The 15,817-nt window shown below is 35.8% G+C and overlaps 2 protein-coding genes across 2 annotated transcripts; both read left to right on the plus strand.

The window, feature by feature from the left end:
* Positions 1 to 1,442: 1,442 nt before the first annotated feature.
* Positions 1,443 to 8,596, plus strand: LOC147537567 (G2/mitotic-specific cyclin-2-like). Its single transcript, XM_086643809.1, has 4 exons — positions 1,443 to 2,387; positions 2,989 to 3,043; positions 3,495 to 3,703; positions 8,462 to 8,596. The coding sequence occupies exons 2-4, from the start codon at positions 3,007 to 3,009 to the stop codon at positions 8,570 to 8,572; spliced, it is 357 nt and encodes a 118-aa protein (XP_086499935.1). The 5' UTR covers positions 1,443 to 2,387; positions 2,989 to 3,006; the 3' UTR covers positions 8,573 to 8,596.
* Positions 8,453 to 13,856, plus strand: LOC147537568 (uncharacterized). Its single transcript, XM_086643808.1, has 2 exons — positions 8,453 to 8,577; positions 8,920 to 13,856. Exon 2 carries the CDS (start codon positions 11,268 to 11,270, stop codon positions 12,663 to 12,665), a length of 1,398 nt encoding a protein of 465 aa, XP_086499934.1. The 5' UTR covers positions 8,453 to 8,577; positions 8,920 to 11,267; the 3' UTR covers positions 12,666 to 13,856.
* The last annotated feature ends 1,961 nt before the right edge of the window (positions 13,857 to 15,817 follow it).

Here is a 15,817-nt window from a genome sequence, read left to right on the forward strand (position 1 = left end):
CACTTTATTTTCTTAATGTGATTAGAACCTCTTAACAAAAAAAAACTTACAGTTTTTGAGATGGGTCCATGGGTTTTAAGTCCAAAATAAAGTTCAAAAAGGGTTTAAAGTCCAATCTTCTCAGAAAATGGATTTTTAGTCCTTTTCCGTTTTGAAGAAACATTGTTGATACATAATGTGTTATGTATGACACAAATAAAGAAAAATGAAATAAAGTATGAAACTTTAACAATAAATAACAGGTAATTTATGAAACAAAACAAGAATCGATAAACAGAAAAACAATTTAACCTTGACATATAAATATACTTTAACTAAGTTGGACTAAATATCCATTATAATTATTATTTTGGCTTAAAATCCTATATTAATATTAGGGTGGGCTAAATGTGTGTTTAGGGTAGATTTTTGGATTAGAAACCCAAAATTTATTTTGAGATTTATAGATATCTTTTAGTTATAACTCAAAAATAATTTTGTATTCACAAGCAAGGACCTATATTTAAAAAGAAGTCCTTAAGAATAAAACTATTAGTTATAACTCAAGAATAATTTTGTATTCACAAGCAAGACCATAAAACTCAAGTGTACTAAACTAGGTTTAGGGTCTGGGCTATGTCATGAACCACATGATTTGATGTTCACCAAAACCAACCACATACCACATAAAAACGACCAATTCCAACCCCAAAGAATCTTTCACCAACTAACTCCTCCAAATATATACCGCCAAGATCTGTGTGCTCTCCCTCATGGGTTTCTTTTCTATCCAATTTTTGGGCATCATCTTTTTTCTCCTGCCATTCCTTTTTTCGTGGTCCATACTCTTACTTTTTCTTGATTTCTTTGGACTAATTTGTTGTGAATTTGAAAGTGTATGCTTTACTAATGAAATCTGTTTTTTTTTTGTAAAAAAAAAGTGTATGCTGCTTTGTAAACTGATTGTTGTTTACAATTTTCTCACCTTCTCAAAGAAAACAACGGTTACCGACTCCACTAGGTTGACGTGATCCTCTCGAAATTTGGTAGGCCAGTTGTGAAATTTGTTCATCCTATTGGTCTTTTCGAGCATGCCTACAATTTTATTTGACATCATATTTCTACTTTGTCTATGTAACAAATCTGAAATTTTTTTTTTGATATTTTCCACTCACATAGATCCACAAGTTTATATACTTGACTGCGGCTCCTTTTATCATTGAGTGAATTTATACAATACAATCACTAGTTTCACAATTAATGGTAGCGATATGTCTTACAATTTATAGTAATAAACGTCTACATTATAATTTGGATTTTTATTATTAATTTTGTACAAATTTTAAATTGGATTTTGAGGTAAGGGGGTTTGCAAACCTGTTTAAAAGAATAAAGACTATAAGAGCAATATAAAACTTGAAACGAAAATTAGTTTAAACAATTGCTTTTTGGTTAGTCCCAAGTCTCAAACCATATAATTCCTCCAAATATTGCCCTCTATAAATATACCCTAACCCAATAAAACCCCAAAGTTCTTAATTTATATGTGCCAAAATATCTATTTCCAAAACCCTGTTGTCAAAACTAGACGTCCTTCTCTCTGATATTATCAAAAATGACTTACTTTCTGTAGCTCTCTCTATGTTCATACAACTGCAGGCTTCTAATGACTTTAAGTTTCCCACGTTAAGACTATGATCTTTCAAGTTTTTTTTTCAGCTATGCGTATTGAAACTTTTAGTGGTTTTATTTTTCTTCTTGTTAAAGAATCAATATAAATTGTTTTCCTAAAAAAAATCTTTAGAGATATGGTCCCAAAGTTTCTCTCTCTACAATCTATTTTTCCCTAAACTTTATGCATAAGAGAATATATATTTTGCTAAAATTTCGAATATTTTGCTATACCATTTTTTTATTCTAAGAGAATACTTATGTATTACATGTTTTTTGACTTGTACCATACAAAAACAAGGTTGTCTTGCTCTCTACAATGTTATTTTCCTAGGGTTGAGATCTAACAGTGGAAAGTGGAATGTCAAAATTTGTCGTGCGTTTGTACAATAGATTTAGTGAGTGAGAGGACGAATTGTATTTTTTTTAGGTAGGTAAGAGATCTAATGAAAATTAGTTTAAACATTTGCTTTTTGGTTGATCCCAAGTCCCAAACCATATAATTCCTCCCAATATTGCCCTCTATAAATATACCCTGACCCAATAAAAACCCAAAGATTCTTAGGGTTTAACTTATATGTGTCAAAAAATTCTATTTCCAAAATCCTGTTGTCAAAATTAGACGTATTTCTCTCCCATATTACCAACAATGACTTACATTCTCTAGCTCTCTCTATGTTCATACAACTGCAGGCTTCTAATGACTTTAAGTTTCCTCCACGTTAAGATTCATTAAGGTTTGTCCATCTTAAGATCTTTCAAAATTTTTTTTTCAGCGATGCGTATTGAAACTTTTAATGGTTTTGTTCTTCTTGTTAAAGAATAGATACCAATTGTTTTCCTAAGACAAATCTTTAGAGATATTTCCCAAAAGTTTTTCTCTCTCTTCAATTTATTTTCCCTAAATTTTTTTTACGTAAGATAAAATATATATTTTGCTAAAATTTCGAATATTTTTCTATACCATTTTTTTATGGCCGCGGCTTTGGGGAATAAAGAAAATTCTCCGGGGAATAAATTCTCGAGGGAATCCAGATTTTTTTGAAAATTCTCCGGGGAATAAATTTTTATGGGGAATACAGAATACAGTTTTTTGAAAGTTCTCCTCCATCTCATCTGTTCTCTCTGCCACTTCATCTTCTCGACACCTCATCATCTTCTCCGGTGAAAGTCGCCGGCCGGCGACCTTCAAAACATAAAAAAAAAACTTTTTTTTTTTAATTTTCTCTCTCCTTTCTTTCCCTCTAATTTTTTTTTCTCTCTCTCTAGAACCGGTCGCAAGAAGGGTTAGGGAGATCCAGTAGTTCTGATAATCGTAGAGGTGTTTTTCTTATACAGATTCATTAAGAAGAGGAAATGACAACACGACAAATCGTTCCACAGAGTCAAAGAGGTAAATTTTCTTCATGTTTTCAATCAAAACCCTAAAACCCATCATTATGTTTCTTTGATGATCTTTATTTTTTGTTTATGTTGATTTTGTTTAGTGGGTGTTTCTTTGTTGAAGAACTTATTTATCTTTTCTTTTTCCTTTTAATCTTTTAGATTCTTCACTGAATATCAACCCTTCCAGTTTTTTATCGATCTTGATCTACTTACCCGAGTTCTTTCTTCAATGAAATCTCCATTTGTTACATTGTTCTTGGGTATTTAGTTTGATTATTTCACAAACAAAGATCTTGATTTCCCCTTTTCATATTAGGGTTAATTTGGTCTCTTAAAGTGTATTGATATCTTACTTATCTTTGATTGAATGATCTCTTTTGGGTCCTTTTCGATTTTGCATCTTGGGGGTTTAAGATCATGATAGAAATTATTATCTGGGTTTTGATGGAACATTTCAGATGCTGTAGCACCTAGTATAGCCAAGCCAAAAGCTAGGGCACAAGGAGCTCAAAGAAAGAACAGAACAGCCCTTGGAGATATTGGGAATTTAGTCATTATTCCTGGCGTAGTAGACGGGATACAAGTACCGATTAATCGACCCATCACGAGGGGTTTTTGTGCACAGTTACTTGCCAATGCACAAGCTAATGGAGCAGAGAATCACAAGGTAAAAACTTGAATAATCCCAAACAAAAAAACAACAACTTTTTTTCCCCTAAATTTCTTCTGATCAAATTCATTTTGTTGCCTTCTTCTAACATAAACAAGTTCCTGTAATTGCTGATGGAGCTGTTGTTGCAAAAAGAGTACCAAAGGCAGTAGTACCCAAGAAGGTTACAGTTGTAGCCAAATCGAAACCAGAGATAATCGAAAGGGAAATGATAGAGTGACTTAGAAATTGGTACTTAGAGGGTGACATATTTCCTCATTTAGAAATAAAAGCGGTCCCCACCGTAGTCAAACTTTGAAAAAACCTTGTCTTTTAGTGATTCCACATCAGCTGGGCACTAAAATGCCCAAAAAATTTGGGCTCTCTAGCATCTCCCTAATCGAAATCAGCCCCGACAAGGAAGAAGAAGAGATTAGAAATGAGAAACCCAAAAGCCATAGATCAACAAGGAAGAAAGTTCAGAACAGACCAAAAGCCATAGATGTTCTAGAGAAAGAGAGAGAAAAGAAAAAAAAATAGAGAGAGAGGAGAGAGAAAATAAAAAAAAAAATTTATTTTTATGTTTGAAGATCGCCGGCCGGAAAATTGGCCGGCGGCGACTTTTGCCGGAGAAGATGATGAGGTGTCGAAAAGATGAAGTGGTAGAGAGAGGTGATGAGATGGAGGAGCCTTTTTATAGTATCTTCTAAAATTAGAAGCCCCTTAGCAATAAAAAGAAACATAAAAAGTCAATCTTATTTGACTAGTTTTAAGAAAAGTCTTTATTCCCAGGAGAATTTTCTTTATTCCCCAAAGCCGCGACATTTTATTATTGGTCGAATGACATTTTTTTCATATTTTGTTGAAATGTTAAATATTTTTCTACCATTTTCTTGATTTTAATAACAGAATTTTTTTTTGTTGAAATTCTAATAACATAGTTATGTTTACATTTTTCCGCATTTAAACATTTTGCACCATTTATCCTTCGATTCATCTAATAACCACCAAGTTGATTCTCTCTTCTTCCCCCACCTTGTTTTGTGTAGTCTTCCTTTGGCATCATATATGACAAATGTTTATAGTTTTACTCGACCACAAGTTTCTTTATGTGCAAAATCACATACAACTAACAATCTGGTGTGTGTATATATGCAAAATGCAGTTAGAAACTATGAAATGTTACACAATCGTAGTTTTATCTTAATAAAATTGCATATACGTTTGCATCTGCTTCGTAAGCATTTTTGAGATTTATGTTAAAACTAAGTTATTATCTTCGATTTTAAACGAAAAAAACTTCCACTTCTTCTTGTTTCTCATCAGCAAACTCTATCAAAGTCTTCACATCTACTTTTAGCTTTGGCTCGAATAATTGAACCTCGACACTCGCCATCGAAATAATGCTACCAAACTTTTTAGCATTCTTCAACCACCTTTATGCAATATGATGATTGAACAACATGGAGTGCACATCGTTAGTATTTCTATATGGTTGAAGTCCTTCTTTATTTTGTCTTGAAGATGGGGTTAGATGTTTGATTCAGGTGTTTTGCAATTTATCATGGTTTGTTTCAAAAATTCCAATGTTCAGGTGCCGAAAAAAAATTTGACTCCATATACATTACTCAACACAAGAAACGAAAAACATGCCAGTACCAATTTTGTATTGAAGATGGGGTCAGATGTTTGATTTAGATATTTTGCAATTCATCATGGTCTGTTTCAAAAATTCCAATGTTCAAGTGCGGAATCAAAATTTGACTCCAATATACATTACTCGACACAATAAACCAAAAAAAATGCCAGTACCAACTTTGAATTATCTTGTAAAACATTAAATTTTTTTGAAAACCAACATCTTTAAAGGAGCAGTACCATAGATTTTCGCAACAAGTTTAAGATTTTATTTACAGAGAGCTTATGATAAGAACCTTCAGGTCTTACTTAAGGCCAGTCAAAGATAAACGTAATACTTATAGAAAATTTTATTAATAACTTCAAAATTCATATCCCTAACTACTATGAACTCAGCCATATATATAGAGGCTACAACCAGACAATTTAGACTCTAATTAGGACTTCTAATTAGACTTCAACTAGGACTCAATATTTAGAAATATAAAATATAGAAACTCCTAAATTACTTAGAAACTCTAAAATATAGAAACTCCTAATATTAAATAACTATATAATATCTTCCAAAATATAGAAAGTCCTAATTTTAAATATTGAGCATATCTTTCTCTACCATTCTTCCTCTTTTGACATCATCCTCGTCTTCAAGGATGTTCTCGGTCATAGTTAACACCGGGTCTCCTTCATCTTCGACAATTGGAATTTCATCATCAATCACAATATTAAGGATAAATGCCTTCTTTAAAACAGAAATATGAAAAACAGAATGAATTTTAGCTCCTTCTGGCAATTCCAAACGATACGCTACAGGACCGATTCTTTCCAGTATTTTATATGGACCATAGTACCTTGGAGATAACTTCAGAGACACCCTTCTAGCGGTAGAATTTCCCTTCTCAGAGCAGCTACTCTTATTAGATGCTACTTGTTTGGAGTATCCTCCATATATGATCAGTTTTGTCTCCTTCAGTAGATTGATGTTCATCGAACAGTTTGATACCGATGAGGGGGCGGAGCCGAGTGGAAACGTTCTACACTACTACGAATAAGAAAGAGTCTCGGTCGGTCGTTGTCGAACAACTCGCTGAACACTAACGATATCACTGATGGCAGTGACCACCACAGATCACGCTAAAGTGAAATTTTGCTAATATAGCGACCCAACCATACAATGAGTTGAGTACGGCATCCGTTTGACCCTATTATATTTTACGATAAAGGATCCCACATCACATGGCTTTCTTTACTGACTTAAGCTTAAGTGATCGGTTAACAGATAGGATTGGACTTTACTGACTGGGGATCCCTTAAGGTTCATCCAGTGAGTGAGGGAAGGACTCTCGGATGAGAGGCCTGAACTGAACGCTTTGACCTACGGGCTTCGCCTGAGTGTTTTGGACCAAATGCAGTGGTGATCCTGATCAATCATTCTATGATGATATCCCATGTTGAGCACAGTCCTCCCTCTGGTACTACCACGAGGGCACCGGACGACGGGAAGGGGAGGTTCATTTTTGTAAGCGAGACACAATAGCTTGCGGGAGATGATGGAAGAGAGGGGTGCGCTAGCACCGGCGGGGCGGGTTGGTGCACCAGCACCAGACCAGGCCGGATCAAGGTGCTTGTGATTGAGGAGAAGTTCTAGAAACATTTTCTTTAATGTGAATTTCCTTCTTTTTGGATTCTCGTTAGGATGGCATCGATGTCGTCTTCCTCTGAGATTTTCTTGTTCTCTCTGCGAGCTTTCTTCTCCTCTACTTTGGTTGTTTTTTCTCTGTCTTCTCCTTCCCTTTCCCAGGCTCCTTAACCATGTTTGAAAGACGCTCAAACTCTTCTTGATATTCATAGTAGGATCATGTTTGTCCTAATTTTGCTAGTGCATCCCCTACATCTTCATACGTCGTTCTCCCGAAGCGACCTACAACCGCTTCGACAAATTCATCCCATGAACGAAAATACTTACCTCTTTTAGCCCGACAACACCATTGCAATGCTTTTCCATCCAAGTAACTGATTGCAAACTAAATCTTTTGGTCTTGTGCAGTATCATAGAACTCAAAATATTGTTCAGCTTGAAAAATACATCCTTCCACATCAGATCCGTTAAACCGTGTAAAATATAACCTTTCACCTTTTAAACGATCAAATCTTTAAGACACAATCTCTCTATTTTCGACCAATCGACCAATCTTCTCAGTCAATAATGATTGATTTACCGTCATCTCAGTCATCTTCTCTGCCAATTTACTTAATTGCTTCTCAATTTTTTTTTTCGAGTTTGTACCATAAACGAGGTTCTCTAACTAAGATACAAGTAATGCGAAGCGAATGATAGGATCGTCTACTCTGGATACCAATTGATAAGAACCTTCAGGTCTTACTTAAGGCCAACCAAAGATAAACGTAATACTAATAGAAAACTTTATTAATAACTTCAAAATTCATATCCCTAACTACTATGAACTCAACCATATATATAGGCTACAACCAGACAATTTAGACTCCAACTAGGACTTCTAATTAGACTTCAACTAGGACTCAATATTTAGAAATATAAAAATATAGAAACTTCTAAATTACTTAGAAACTCTAAAATATAGATACTCCTAATATTAAATAACTATAGAATATCTTCCAAAATATAGAAAGTCCTAATTTCAAATAAAGAGAATATCTTTCTCTATCAGCATAACTGAGAGGAAAAAGACGTCATTGTTCTCATTCTTTTTGCTCTTACCGAGTTTCGATGGATAGCAAATTATTATTTGTGCATCACACTTGTCTGAAGCATGACTTGGTCAAGATGCGACTTAATATTGAAGCTTCTCCAGTCCTTTGACCAAACGAGTGTTTCGCAATAGTACATTTCTTTTGTCAAAAAACTAAAATTTACTTATAAAACTTTCCCACATTTGTTTGTAATATCAATTCTCCACATTTGTTTGTAAAAAAACACAATAGATACTCAAGTAGAAAACCTTTACTTCTTTCAACAAAAAAAGGTAGAAAACCTTTACTTTTAATTTCCTTTCTTGTTGAACTTGTCAATTATGAGTTTATCTTCATCGAACAACAACTTGTAGGCAAAAATTTTACAGTTACCAAGTTTGTCCAAGGCCTCCAATTTTTCTTTTGCAGCGACCTTTGAAGTTCTACGTCGACAGGTTTCTTCACTTTTGCAAAAGTATCCGTCACTTTGTCACTCGGTTTTCTCAATCTTGGCTGCCACTTTACCTTCTTCATGATTGAGTAGGGTAACTCTTTTTTTTTTTTTTTTTTTCTTTTTTCTCACTTCCAAGATTGACAATATATTCGAAATCATGAAGTGTAACTGTTAAATAAAGTAGGCCTCTAATAAGGCCTCGAAAAATGGAAAGATCCTCTAAAAGGTACCGTCTGAAGAAAGCCAGAGTTTCCACTCCATTAGAAAAGAGGAAGGTTTGCAGGCAGTAAGTCCAAAATCATTAAGAGTGTCAAGAATGTATGTTTGTTGACATTGATGGGTCATGAAAATGTCCCATCTTAGTCGTTTAATTTAGTCGAGTTAGTTCGTTTCGAGTCTTTATTATAATAAAATGGTTGGTTTTCTTGATTAGGTGTCTTTTGCGGAGTTAGATGTGAAAAACGGTTAAAAACGAGAAAAAGATGCATGAAGGGTATTTTGGTCATTTGGAGTCAAGGACATTCTAGAAATTTGTCCAAGGTCAGTGCGTGGTTGGAAAGTAGAGGTCGAGACGAGTCCGTAGGAGAAAACGGAAGTCAAATCGGAGTCCGGACGAAGGAATAAATCAAGGTCAAAGTTGAGTCAAAGGATGTTGACTGGTGGGACACCTTCGGGCATGGTTCTGGCGCGCGGTATACAAGAAGACACGTGGCGAGCTTCGGAGGCCGGTATATCCTTTTCCCGTATTAGCGTTGAGCAGCGAAGTGACGCTAAAGAGCATGATACGGTAAGTTCCGTTGCAATTTAATCCGGTAGTCCCTTGCTCACGTTTTAATCTCAGCCGCAAGCTTCCGTGTTTTTTAGATCTAACGGCTTTCGAGATTCAGCTCCATTTCTTATGATCCCGTGCAACCGAATTCACTTAGCTCCCATGATCCCGATCCCACCTTCTAATCTTGACCGTTTGCTTCCGCGATTACGAGATCGTGCGGCTGCTGACCGTCCCGTCATTAAGCTGTTTCCATGTTACCCGAAGCTGTGTATTATGTTAGTCCTAAACACGTGGCTCTCTCTTAACAGCCCAGATCCGTGTTTTCGAAATCAAACGGCTACTGTGTCTCCCGAATGCTAGCAGCGTCTAGAGGTCGACACGTGTCCATCCCATTAGCCTTATAAACCCTAGCCGCCAACCAGATTGTGTATTTAGGGTTTTCTTCAAATTTAAACCCCTAAAAATTCCAAAAGTAACCCTTCCTTTACCTCTTTCTACCATTTAACCTAACAAAAACCCTAACCCTATATAATAACTCTTGATCCTCCATTAAAACTTAGACTTGAAAACCCTCTCAAAGGCTTCCTTATCTTATTGCTAATCCACTTCTCCTTCTATCTTCTAACCCTAAAAACCCATCTTCTTCTATTTTCTCTACCACCTTCATCTTTTCTCTAGATTTACTTTCTCCTTCTAATTTCTTCTTCTAACCTTCTAATTTCTCCATACCTTCTTCTCTAAAATCTCTTCTTCTTCTATCTCTCTTCTAAATTTCTCTTCTTTTATCTTCTAATAAGCTATTATTTGGAGTTTTGAGCAATATTCTTGAGATACTTGGAGCTTAAATTGGACATCAAAATGGAGATACATGGGAATATGGATTGGGAACATTCTTGGTGATTTCTTTCCATTAATCTTTTGTAATTCCATTTATTTTATGAATTCAATGAATATTATTTTAGATTCCATGAGTAGCTAAATTTTGTATCTAGGGTGTAGAGGAAACCCATATTTGGGCTTATTTTGAGATATGTTATAAATCAATGAATCCTTATTTTGAGCTTCAATGCCTATTGATTGTCATTTCATGTTGATTCTATAACCTTATTATCATTCATGTATTATAATTAGATATTTCATGCTTTTATTGATTTATTAGATGAGATATGCCTTTTAGATCTTGAATGATAGTGTAGGAAATTAGTTTTATATGGTAGTCAGTCATACATTCTTGATTTTGAATTGTGTTATTAAAGAATATATTCCGAAATCTAAATAGTTTATTATGTTAGATTTTGAGTTATACATGAGAAAAGGGATTTGTTAATTAATGCATGTTTTAAGTAGTCCATTTATGTGGTGAAATCGAAAACCCTAGATTCTTCTTCTCATCTTGATTTCATTCTTATTAGTCTATTAGTATTGCTTTCTTTTTTTTCATAGTAGTTTCCAAATCAATCATCAAATTTATGAGTGGGGTGTGTGTGTGTGTTTTAGTCTAAGTTAGATATTGACATTTTGATTATTGGGCTAAACTTGCCGTCAATATCCGAAATTGCCTACTTATCTCTTGGGACGATACTCGATCTCATTATAAATACTATAACTTGACCTCGTATACTTGCGGGAGTAGACCTATTTTTAGGCCCACCAAGTTTTTGGCGCCGCTGCCGGGGATAGGTTTAGTAGTTTGGATATAGTTTGTTTGTTTTGTTCATTAGTTTAGTGTTATTTGTTAACTTAGACGTTTTTCTTTCTTTATTTTCGTAGTTTCTTATCTTTTTTTTTTTTTTTTCAGGTACCACTTTAAGAGAATAGCCAAAAAACAGGAACATAGGAGCGAAGGGGAACAAAAGAATCAGAAAGGAATCGGAAGGAAGAACGAAACGAGAGGAGCATCCGCTAGTATCGTATTCTATCTCTTTCTTTCTTACTTGTGTGTGATTGGTTGGATAAGTTTTGATTTGCATTGATAGCTTGTTTGTTAGTTCCTTGAGCATTGTGAGATCATGGCACGTTCTTATAACGGTTGGCCATTCGATGTTGATGATGATGAGCTTATTTCGAGGATTCCCCGCACTAACCGACCTGATATGACTTTAGGTGAATACCAACGGATGTATAGGGATGTTTCGATTCGTGAGGGGAATAGACCATTTGAGCATGACAGATCTCGTATGACCCTAGGAGAATACCGATGGATGTGTAGAGACGATCAGATTAGTGATGGATATGGTCCGACATCTAATATGTATGAGAGACCTTACATTTCACACTTTTCTGAGACAAATGACTTTAGAAGTAGGTATCATCCTAGCGTGTATGGTGGGAGTTATTATCAAGAGTCTTCATTTAATTACACTTGTGAGCCTTATCATGAAGAGACTCTTGAAGATAAATCTCAATTAGAGTCTGTGAGTCGTCTGACTGAAATGATGTTACAACTTGAAGAAACACAATATCGATTTGAACAGACGCAGATTCAAATGCAACAAGATTTACATCAGAGGTTTGAGTCTCTAAATCATCAATTAGAATCTCTAAATCATCCATTAGAGATGATGATGTCACAGTTATTAGCCGACGAGGAAGGGGTTTTACCACCCCAAACTCAAGAGGGTACTAGGTCCGATGGCGAGGGTAATACGTCTAACCCTAGTACTAAGTTAAATGTCGACGAATCAACTGAGAAGACCCAAGAACTTGAACAAACTGATAACCTTGTTGTCTTGTTTCCTCACCATGTATCGTCTCATCATGATAGGACTATATTAGACTTTGAAATTCAGGATGATGACTCTATGAACAAGTTTGGGGATGGCACTATTTTGAACTTTCCAATTTTCGACACTTGTAAGAAGTCAGTCTTAGATGCTGTACATGATGTTATAATTGATTATGAAGTTCCAGATGCCTTTGAGGATATTGATGACGTAGTAGTTAGTGACATGTTGGATAGTTTGTCAGGCTATTTACCTAAGGAAACCATGGACCTTGACTTGGTCCCCGAGCCTATTGCCTTACCCTTAGAGTCTAGTTCGACTTTCCACATGATCTCAAACTCGATTATTGATCCCTTTTGGGACATTTCAGTCGTCTTCCCGAAGACATCTATGGACATAGTGGATGTTCTATCCACTAAGCTTCCAGATGACTTTTTGCCTTCGACTGACCTCTTAGCCCTTCACTTGTACGTCGATCCTTTTGACGACTTCTTAGTCGTCGCCCCTAGCATTTATGCTTACTTAGTGGACCGTGCATCCACTAAGTTTGGGGATGGCTTATTTTCTTCAATCGTCTTACTTGCACTTTATGGTTTGTACATAGTTGTGAGACGATTACCATTTGTATATATCTTTCTTTGGGTTGACCCCCAAATCTTTCGTCTTTTGCTTTATGATCGTTAGGCCGATTGAGATGGGTCTTGATGTTTGTGGGTATCATCTCTGTAAACCCTCCACGAGACATAACTCGTGTTCTTGTGTGAAATCAAGAGAATTAAAGGCTAATTGCATAGCTCAATGCAATCGTGTATACCCGCGTTAGTGGTAGATTTGTATGTGGTCATGTCTTTTATGTGATTCATTCTCATGATATTTGTTGATATTTTAGGAGCAATTCTTATATGTTTTACTTCTAAGGCGTGGTTTGTTCCAAGTTTGGGATGGCGCGAGCTTGGCATCAACTTGGAACCTCTTTATACATGAGCCTTGGTAGTATCATCTTTTATCTCCTTCGGTTATGGTAATATCTCTCCACTCTTCTCTTTAAATTGATATGCCTCTTAATCCTTTGGTGAGTGTATGCTTAGAACATTGAGGACAATGTTAGTTTTAAGTTTGGGGATGCGGGATATGACCATAACCAATGCATGACCATGGGTTTGAAAGACAAAAGGGTTCAAATTAGCCAAAATTTGAAAGTTTTGAACATTTTGAGTAGATTTGCATGTGATTCTAGTGATAGTTTTAAGAATTTTGATGCATATGTGTCGAGTTGATGAGTTTTGTGATTGCTAATGGCCTTTGCATGAAAGTCGTGTCTATTAGTGTTTGTGTTGTGCCATGTGAGTTACATCTTAGTAAAGAAGAAACATTTCTAAGAGACCTAAAGTAGTCATTAGTGGAGACTTAACCCATGTGAGAGCTCAAAGCCTAAATTGCCATTCGAGTGTACTCTTCCGCGCTAACTCCGAGTAGAATGAAGAGCTACTCAACCTCGTAACTTATAAAAGAGCTTATTTGATCTCGTGTGCTCAATTTCCTTAGCCACTAGGAGTGACATTAGGATAGCGAATTAACCTTGCCCTTGTAGTCCATGAAACCCAATGAGAATGCCAACTAGAGGATAGCGGATACTCCATCACCATCCATCATCTTATATCCCGAGAATGAAGACATGAGATAGAAGAATGAAGAATGTCAAAAGCAAGTATGAAATGAAAAGTTGATTGTAAGAATAGAGTTATGTGTGTAGTATTTTATTTTGGTTGATTGAATTTGTGTTATGAGAAAAAAAAAAGAATAAAAAAAATGAAAAATGAAAAATGAAAAAAAAGAGAAAGAAAAAAAAGAAGAAAGAAAAAAGAGTGAAATAAAGTGATTTTTGTGTATGTTTGAGCATGTGTTAGCTCTTTTGTGTGAGTGATGTGATTGTATATATGTGTTGGTGTTTTTGTTCATGAATAAGTATTCGAAGCAAGAAACAAATGTTGAGATGCTTAAGAGGTTCTACCAAAATGAAGAGGTCGAAATTCTCGGGAATCCACCACCATCACATTATCTATTGTATCCGCTAACCTTTAGAAGGCATTTTTAGAGGGTAGAATGGGTGAGAAGGGCGAGTGAGCTTCCCCACTCTATATAGTGGCTAATTCCTTTTCGAAGATCATTCGTTCCAAATGTTGTCTGATGAGACATGAAAATGTCCCATCTGAATCTCTTAACTCGGGTTAGTTAGTTCATTTCGAGCAGTTACTCTCATGAATTACTTGTTTCTCTTACTCAGGTGGTTTCTATGCAATTGAGCACGGAAAATGGTTAAAAACGAGAGAAAGACGAACAAAAGGGTAGTTTGGTCGTTTGGAGATTCTGGTATTTTAACTAATGTTGATGTCGGGTAAAAAGTAGAGTCCAAGGCGGATCCGTAGGTGAAAACGGGAGTCGATTCGGAGTCCAGATGGGGAAGTTAGTTCGAGTCAAAGTTGAGTCAAGATCAGTTGACTAAAAGAGGACCAAAAAAACGTCCAGCAACACATGGCAAGCATCTGACGGGCCCGGGAAGTTTTCGGTACACTCGTGGGCGTCAGTGGTACACATTCGGGATAGATAAGTAGAGCTGATCCGATACTTTGTGTGCAACTAACATTCGGTGCTCCCGCCCGAGCTCGAGAAATCCGTGATGAACACATGCATATCAGCCAGATCCAACGACCATCATACCACGTCGTAAGTTGTTCTCGCTAGTCCGCAATGCACAATATCAGCCCTACCTTGACAGCTCGTACACCAACAACTCACGTATTCCCTCTTTCCCTCTTTATCTCCTCAATATTTTCTGTTTTAGAAACTAAAACATAAGAGATAACCGAGAGGTGAAAGAGAAAGAAATCATGGAGGAAAATTCGAATCCTAGAGATTGACAGAAAAGCAATCAAGGAGCCGAATATACTTTAGAGAAAAGATTGGAGAAGTGATTGATATTGAAGATCAAAGATATCTCGAGATGATCAAAGCTATTCGGTTTTCTCTCTCTGTTCAAAAATATATTTTAGTGAGAGAGAGCTGGATTGAGATTTGGTGAGACAGAGATAGAAAGAGGTTTTTACTAAGAAATTCGAGGGGGTATTCTTCTTCGGATTCGATCTATAAAACAGAGTGGAGAACAGAGGAGCAGGCATCTCGGTTTTTGGGGAGTTCATCCTCTCTTGAAGCTCAACTTGAACAGAAAAATCAGAGAGAGAGAGAAGCAGAGAACCATCATTTTTTATTGTCAAGTTCTTTATCTTTTGTAATCTTTTCTTTTTTGTGAGAGAAAAGAGAAATTAATAGAGAGATAAAAAGAAACAGAAAGAGTGACTTGTAGTGAGAGAAAGAGAGAAATCAGAGAGTTTTGAGAAATTTATTTTGGTTTATGTCAAGATTGGTTTAGATTCATTCTCTCTGTTATCTCATTAGTATTAAAGACAAAGTTAATTATCATTGTTGATTTGAGAAGAGAGAGAGATTTCAGAAAGTTAGAGAGAGAAAAAGAGTTGGAGAAGATGAGAAAATCTGTGGAAAATAATTTTCCCACAGAGAAAATATTTCCGGGAAGATGAGAAAATCGTGTTCCCTAAGGGTCGGTTTGGTCTGTTTTCCTGGAAAATTGAAGGAAAACTCTTCCCTTAGGGTCTGTTTGGTTGAAAAGCAGGAAATCAGCAAGAAAATTTATGATTCTTCTTCCATTTTCTCTCTTACTTTTCGTATTTATTTTAAATCTCGATCATGATTAGCTAAGACTCTCCATCTAGGATTTTATGATGAAACCCATTTTTGATCTTTTAGAGATATATTTTATT

The sequence above is a fragment of the Eschscholzia californica genome, unplaced genomic scaffold, assembly GCF_041429995.1.
Source record: "Eschscholzia californica isolate CP2 unplaced genomic scaffold, dmEscCali1.0.p SCAF_5, whole genome shotgun sequence".
NCBI lineage: Eukaryota > Viridiplantae > Streptophyta > Magnoliopsida > Ranunculales > Papaveraceae > Eschscholzia > Eschscholzia californica.

Excerpts from the sequence above, each read along its gene's own strand:
- LOC147537567 (XM_086643809.1), top strand. The coding sequence starts at position 3,007 with ATGACAACACGACAAATCGTTCCACAGAGTCAAAGAG. Across the intron at positions 3,044-3,494 it reads CGTTCCACAGAGTCAAAGAG|ATGCTGTAGCACCTAGTATA; the intron begins GTAAATTTTCTT and ends GGAACATTTCAG. Across the intron at positions 3,704-8,461 it reads ATGGAGCAGAGAATCACAAG|CGACCTTTGAAGTTCTACGT; the intron begins GTAAAAACTTGA and ends TTTCTTTTGCAG.
- LOC147537568 (XM_086643808.1), top strand. The coding sequence starts at position 11,268 with ATGGCACGTTCTTATAACGGTTGGCCATTCGATGTTGATGATGATGAG.